Source organism: Chinchilla lanigera, unplaced genomic scaffold (assembly GCF_000276665.1).
Source record: "Chinchilla lanigera isolate Chin_1 unplaced genomic scaffold, ChiLan1.0 scaffold00016, whole genome shotgun sequence".
NCBI classification, from domain to species: domain Eukaryota; kingdom Metazoa; phylum Chordata; class Mammalia; order Rodentia; family Chinchillidae; genus Chinchilla; species Chinchilla lanigera.
The window spans coordinates 14626976-14635242 of record NW_004955417.1 but is presented as its reverse complement, the minus strand read 5'-3'; the positions used below and the strand labels follow the sequence as shown (position 1 = coordinate 14635242).

Here is an 8267-nt window from a genome sequence, read left to right as displayed (position 1 = left end):
ATCTCAATAAAAACTTAAGAAAAAAAATGTCAGTAGAAATGCTAACAGCTTAAGATCTTCCACGCATGGTGGTGCATGCCTGTAATCCCAGCACCGGGGAGGCTGAAGGAAGAGGATCACCATGAGATCAAGGCCAGCCTGGGTTAAATAGCAAGTTCAAGGCCAGCCTAAACTACACAGCGAGATTCTGTCCCCCAAAAAATAAATAAATGATTCATAAATAAGATTTAATACAGATGTGCTCATAGGAAGTGTGTGTGTGTGTGTGTGTGTGTGTGTGTGTGTGTGTGTGTGTAGACAGACCTTGCTTTGCATAGTGCTGATTCACTTATCACAGTCATGGTTCAAATATCAACAACCACAGTATGTTAACTGTGAGTAATTGCATAAATTCCAAACTGCTAATTGTTCAGTCCATAAGTCATTTGGGAAATAACAGATAAGCATCATGAGCAATGACTCACTACATCACATCTTTCAACTGTGGCAGGCTTTGAACACTGGTTACTGAATATACGGTATTTAGCTCATACAAAGACAGCAAAGTCTATAGTTGTGCTGCCTCCTCATATACCTATTTGACATTTTACAAAAATGAGTAAACAGAGAAATAGTGACTAAAGATACAAATGTAAGAGAAAAAAAAAACACAAGCTAGTAACACTGGAAGTGAAATTCTAATTAACCCTAAAAAGAGTGATAGAACAAATAGCCTGAGTGTGGGAGTATCAACACTACATCTTTCCACAGACTCTACACACTCACCTACAGGAACTTACTGAAAACAAATTTATACACATAATAAGGAAGAGTTTCAGTAGGAAGGATGAGGATGTCCTAAGGGAACTGATGCCAAGCAAAATACTTCTTGCCACAGGAACCTTCAGAGTTTTTCAAGATATTAAAAGTGAATAGGATAAAATGTTAGAATCTTATTCAAACTTAGGAGTATGACAATTTATCAACACACAGGAAACATTCTATGCTACAAAGAAGCAAGAATTGTTCTATCTTAAAAATGTTTTGTATACATAAAACTTTAATAGTTTTTTACTATTTCTTTGACTTTTTAATCACTTCCTTGTAAGTAAGAGAACTTGTACTATTTTGATAAAAATTTCTAAAGACTTTGGAACAATATTAATTTTTCTCACTGATTATTAAAGATCACTTTGCGTGATAATTATATTCTTAAACCACTACATAAGATCAGAGTTGCTTACAAATTAAACTATTGCCAGCTAGCAGGTTCTTTACATCTATCACCTCTTTTAGATTATCAACGCTTCAAATAAAAATTAATTTTATATTTGTAGCAGAGATCACAAATGCCCCTGGAATATTTATTTTATCCTTCTTTCATTTAGCAATAGAACTCTCTGATTTTTACGTCAGGGATATAAATTTCTTCTAGATATTACCTTGCCACATCACTATTTTGGTCAGTAAGATGATAGAGACATGCCCTTAAAATGAAAATACATACCTACTATTTTCTCCTGTTCACTTTCTTACTGATAAAAATTACACACTGTAATGGTAAGCCAACATTAATCACTACTCTACCTTCAGAGTCACTATTTTTAGTTTGAAGCTATAATAGTGATTCCTAAGCCAGGCATGGTAACACATGCCTGTAATCCCAGCACTCAGGAGGCTGACAGAAGGATCATTGGAAGTGTGAGACAAGCCTGTGCTACAGAGTGAGCTCGCCAGCCTGAACTGCATAGCAAGATCCTGTCTTAAAAAGACAAAAAAATAAAATAAAATAGTGATTACTAGAGGTTGATAGATAACAGGAGGTTGGATGGCAAGTACCAAAACACAGATAAAAGAAATAAATTTTGATGTTTCATGGCAGAGAAGGACAGCTGTTTTTCATAATGACCCAGTATATATTTAATAAAGACTTAGAAGGAACTTAAAGGCTCTAAACATAATAACAATGAGAAGGAAATGCTAATTTACTCTGATTTGATCAATGCATGCTACATGCACGTGCTGAGATATCACAAGACAGACACAGAGGACAAGACACTTTTGACAAAGGTGCCTAACATTCAATAAAGGATAACCATTTCAATAAATGGTGCTTCCTGCAACACCTGGAAATCAATCTAAAACATATAAATACGCCTCTATCTAAGCAGCTCTCCTTATGGAAATACAAGTATACTCAACGCAGATTAACAGATTTCCATATAAAATTTAAAATGGCAAATGTTTTAGAAGAAATAATCCAGCTAGAAAATGGGCAAAAAACATGAAGAGATAGTTCACTGAGGACAAATGAAAATGAAAAACAAATTTTAACAGCAAATAAGCACATGAAGTGGTGATTAACATTAGCCAGTAAGGAAATGCTAAACGTACAACAAGATTGCTAATTAAAACTACAGCACTAGCCAGGCATGGTGGTGCACGCCTATAATCCCAGTACTTGGGAGGTTGAAGCAAGAGGATCACAGGGAGTTTGAGGCCATCCTGGACGATACAGTAAGTTTAAGGCCAGCCTGAACTACATGGTGAGACCCTGTCTCAAAAAACAAAACAAACAAAAACTACAAAACAGAATGGCTAAAAATTTTTAAACTGACAACACCAAAAGCTAAGAGGATGTAGACACTGAGTCATTCATTCATTGCTGGTATACATGTAAAATGGTACTACCACTCCTGAAGTTTGGCAATTTATTTTTAAAAATTAACATGACCTAGCAATTGCACACTTACACAAAAAATGGTAAACAACTGTTTGAAGCAGCTTTATTGGTAATATCTAGACCCATTCCAAATGTCCTTCAACATTTCCTTCCACAAACTGTAGGACATGCATAAAATGAAACATTACCCAGCAATAAAAAGAAAAAACTTTTGATACATGCAACAATGTAAATAAATCTCCAGAATATTATGCTTAGTTAAGCAAAATAAGTCAATCCCAAAAGCTTATATACTGAATAATTCCACCTATACAACGTTTTTGAAGTGACAAAATTTTAGAAATGGAAGACAATGGTGTTTCCAGGACCAAGGGATAAGGACTAGAAAGGCACAGAGGGAGATGCACTAAATTACAAGAAGACATAAATGAAGGACCTTTGTGGTGAAACTGTTTCTTTTGACTGTGGTGATAGACTCATAAATTCACACAGGTAATAAAATTATACAAAACGAACTATATACACACAAAAATTAGTACAAGTAAAATTGGGAAAACCAAATTTAAAACAATTAATGTATATCAACTATAGTAACTACCATTCAAATAGCAAACTACAACTGACCATAGTGGCACATGCTTATAATCCTAGAACTCTGGAACATTGAGGTAGGAGATTTCCAATCACATTTAGCAAAAAATCAAATGACGGGGCTGGGGATTTAGCTCAGCGGCAAAAGCGCCTGCCTGGCAAGCGCAAGGTCGTGAGTTCGGTTCCCGGTACCGGAGAAAAACCAAAAAAAAAAAAAATCAAATGTCCTTAGTCCCCAAAGCCTGACAGTGTTTTATGTCTAGCTCTCTGACTTACTAACACTTACTGTACTCCAGTTATACTAGCCATCATGTACCTATCTATATAAAACTCTGTTCACAATAATCACTCATATATAAACTCTCATGATTTTCCAAATCTCCCTACATAAAACAGCTCTCCTCCCCTCCCTCTAGGACTCTTCTCTACATCTTCTTTCACTTTTTTCTCACAGCACTCACCAATTTCTAAAATAATATCTTTATTTCTTTACTACTTGTTTACCCTATTAGGATATAAGGGCATCAGCTTTGCATATCTTATTTGCCATACTATGTTAGCACATAGAAGAATATCTGGCCCCAAATATTCACTTGACATTTGCTCTCTTAGAACTTTTACACAAAAATTCCTTCTTTAAATTGATAACTAAATACCTAAAAATCCTTACTGACTGGCAAAATATAAGGAAAAAGGAAAATTACCAAAATAAATTGAATTATACAATCATTCAAATCAACTAGCAATAGATCCAGAATTAAGCCAAAACAAACCTGGTTTCAGCCTATTATATGGCTCATATTCATGTTCCAAGGCACAAACAACCATTTTCAAAATCCTGTGTACTGAACTGCTGTCCAAGCGAAAATCAAGAGGACCTATAACAAGGCTTTTGGTAGACTTCTCTTGGACTGTTCCCAAATCTTCGTTTTTCCCTGAAGAAAAGTCTTGTTGATTTACAGAACCTATAGGAAGTCAAATTTTACATTAGTATTTTAAGCACCAATCAGATACAGCAAGTACAGATTTTAATATTACTCTTTTTTGTTTATTCAAACAAAAAGTAGAATGTGAGGTTTAAAAAGTACAAAGTGAGGTTTTCCAGCATTTAATCACTTTTAGAATCACTTTTAGAATTTAATCATTTTTAGGTCTAGAAAGACCTAAATAAATACAAAAAACCTTTATCTACACTAACAATTTTCAGAAAAATACTTCCTGCACAAAGGAATAGTTATAAATAATAGATCATTCACATCTATTTTAAAGGGTTATGCGATTTAAGTAAGCTAACACATATAGAACAGTAAGAACAAAATCTTGCATCTAAAACCAATAAACATTAGCTATTATTATCATCATCATTACTTAGTTCAAGTTTGTAACATATAATAATTATATTCCTCATGGGGAACTGATACATACACATAATACATCTTAATTCTTTCTCTCATCCCCTTCCCCTCTCCTCCCTGTATCTCTTGGCCACCTAGTGCAAAAGATCTAGCTCCCTGTTTCCAATTATCTATCTTTTATTTTGCTCCTTATTTATATTTTGGGTTTCTCATATAAGAGAAACCATGCAATATTTAAGCTAGTTGTTTCACTTGACATTGTGGTCTCAAGATGCATTTGTTTTCCTACAAATCACTCATTTTATTCTTCTTTATAGCTGAGTAATACTCCATTGTGTATAAATATATTTCTTTATCCATTTATCTGCTGATGGACATACAGAGAGCTTCCAAGATGTAGCTATTATGAATTGTACTGCTATAAACATGGAGATACAGGAAGATACCTGCAGGGGAAATAGCTGTGTCAAATGGAATTTCTAGTTTTAGTTTTTTGACGAATTTCATACTAATTTCCATACTGTTTGCACTAGTTTACATTCCCACCAATAATGTAGAAGGGTTTCTTTATCCCCCTGCAGCCTCATCAGCATTTTTTAATTTTAAAGAGAATACAAAAATTTCAAAAAACATTAAAAATGAAACGGAATTTCAAAACAAATGACAGGAAATCAACAATGATTGCTATATTGTATTTTGTTATCTTCGAAGTACTTGTTCAGATTACCAGACAGAGGCATACAAAATTCATCAAAAAAATTAAACAGTAACTATTCCTTTCAATAAACCAACAGAAATTAGTAGTACAATTATCTTAGCTATTATATGTATAATATATATGTTATTCCCTCCCTTCTTTCTTTCTTTTCACCTTTCCCTCATCCCAGTTGTTCTTTCCTTTTGAGCAGTTTCTTTCCTTTCACAATAGCTAGTGTACCTTTCAGATTTTATTTATTCTTTCAGTTTCTTACACTAGGGAGACAATACAATGTTTACATATGGGGGTCTGATTTATTTCACTTATGAGTATGGTCTCTAGTTGCATTCATTTACCTATAAAAGCCTCAAGTTTATCTTTCTTTATAGCTAATGCTCCATTGTATAAGAATACCATATCTTTTTCATCCACTGTTTGGTTCATGGGCATTTGTGTTGTTTCTAAGACCTAGTTATTACAAATTGCACTGCTATAAATATGGATGCACATATATCACTGTGGTATGAAGTTTACATTCTTCTGGAAAAATACACAAAAGGGGAATGGCTGGGTCCAATGAGACCTCTAATCCTAGTCTTTTGAGGAATCTCCACACTGATTTCCACAGCAGTTGTACCAGTCTACACTCCCACCAGCAGTGGAGAAGGGTTCCTTTTTCCCCCACAGCCCTACTAGCGTTTGTTATTGGTTGATTTCTTGATGACAGCCATTGTTTCTGGAGTAAGATGAAATCTCAGTAGTTTTAATTTGTATTTCTCTAATCACCAGTGGTGCTGGACAATTTTTTCATGTATTTATTGACTATCTGAACTTCTGAGAAGTTTTTACTCACTTCAGTTGCCTATTTTTTATTGGGTCTTTTATTTGAGGGGGCCTGATTTTTTTTTCAATTTCTTATGCATTCAAGATACTACTTCTTTGTCTGAGAATTAATGGCTTTTTTTTCCCATTTTGTAGGTTTTGTATTCATTCTGAGGCCTATTTCCTTTCCTATGAAGAAGATACTTAATTAAATATGATCGCATTTGCTGACTGCTGATGTTATTTCTGCACATTTGGGATTCTGTTCAGAAAGACCTTGCCTACACAAAGTCTTTGTCTTCAGTTTTACCTAGTTTATCTTCTGGTAGATCATATTTCTATCTTGTATAAAATGCAGCAGAAGCACATATACAAATCACAGGAGTGATAATAAAACTTTGATAAAATTTCAGGAGTAGCTTTCTTTTACTTCAAAGATTACTACTTCATATTCTACCTCCACCTCCTCCTAAGATGTCACATCCACATTATATAAATACGACATTAAGCTGAACAAGAAAAATCTTGCGGACTAGAGCTGGCAACTACAATGCCTAATAATTTGCAAAGTGCTTAGAGCACAGACTTTTGAGTTGTAATTTCATGTATCTAATTGGCTAAGGAATATTTTCACAAAACTTTTCCTTTCTTATCTCTAGCTTTCTTAATGATTATCAATATTCATCAAGCTGGTAAACTAAATTTTATTTTTAAATAAAGTACTGGAAACTTCTGGGGATCTTAAGCAGTGGATTAAACCCAATTGAGTGCCACACCCACTATAAGAGAAGAAGAGTAGAATCAAGACCATTAAGATAGCTATTAGAATCTACTGATAAATGGTGTACGGGATAAGTGTGTTAAGACTGGCAATTACAAGAAGTGAATGGATGCAAGATGGATTTTAGAGATAAACTTTGACAAAATGTGACAGTAAATTGGGTATTAGGAAAGACAGAGTGTCATGATCATGTTCAGATTACTGGTTTAAGCAACAGGAAGATGATGATGGTATAATTTTCCAAGAAGAGGTAAATGAACACTGAAGAAGTAGTAGATAATCATGGGGATATTAATAATGTAAGCTGGGACCTATTCAGTTTTCAGAGATATATATGTATATATGTTACAAAAGTGAAAATGTTCAGTATACACCAGACATTTAATTCTAAAACCTTGAGAAGTTTGGACTAGAAATACAAATGAGGTATCAATAATATTGAAAGGTTCTTAAATCCATGGACAATAATGAGATTACTACTTCAACAATGTCTTTAGGAGAACAAATCCAGGGACTGAACAATGAAATCAACTTTTATAAAACATTATAAAAGGGAGTAATCAGCCGGGTGTGGTGGCACACACCTGTAATCCCAGCACTCAGGAGGCTGAGGCAGGAAGATCGTTGCGAGTTTGAGACCAGCCTAGCCTACAAAGTGAGCTCAAGGCCAGCCTGAACTGCATAACGAGACCCTGTCTCAAAAAGACAAAAAAATAAAATAAACATAAAAAAAATTATAAACAGGAGTAGGCAGATTATTTCTATTTCCTACTCTTCCCATAGAAAAAAATTAAAGACACTTTACTTCAAACTCAACTCTCCTATGAGGTCTTCCACCCCTCAAACAAAAGCTGTTAGCTTTCTAACCTGAACTTCTCTTCATTCTATTTATATTACTGCTTTTAATATGCTAAATAATAACTGCTTATTTACATGCCTCATTAGCAATACCTCCAGGCTTGAAAAACACATCTGAGTACCTAACATATCTTCTAGCACATGCTAACAATTGACTGAACTGATAGGCCAAGACAAAATCACCTACACATAGAAATCTTCAACATGAAAAATTAACAAAAAGAACACCTATTTTAACTTTTCAATATAGTTTTCAAAAGACTGAAATAAAAAGCACACTACATATTAATGTGCACATAAAATAGTGAATTCGGGGCTGGGGATTTAGCTCAGCGGCAAAGCACCTGCCTGGCAAGTGCAAGGTCGTGAGTTCGGTTCCCGGTACCGGAGAAAAACCAAAAAAAAAAAAAGAAAAATTAAAAAGAAACAAAAACGATACAGAACTTGAAAACAAGATAATAGGAAATAAATAACAGTTGTGATACTGCATATTGTTATCTT

At 34.2% G+C, this 8267-nt stretch overlaps 1 protein-coding gene across 5 annotated transcripts in view; it reads right to left on the bottom strand.

The window, feature by feature from the left end:
- The window catches only part of Vps13b (vacuolar protein sorting 13 homolog B (yeast)), a 657708-nt gene that overhangs the window by 592864 nt on the left and 56577 nt on the right, over positions 1-8267 (bottom strand). For all 5 annotated transcript variants that reach the window (XM_013512757.1, XM_005381858.2, XM_005381857.2 and 2 more), the window contains exon 13: positions 4027-4218. In XM_013512757.1, coding sequence (XP_013368211.1) covers positions 4027-4218 — 192 coding nt within the window. The remainder of the gene's footprint in view (positions 1-4026; positions 4219-8267) is intronic.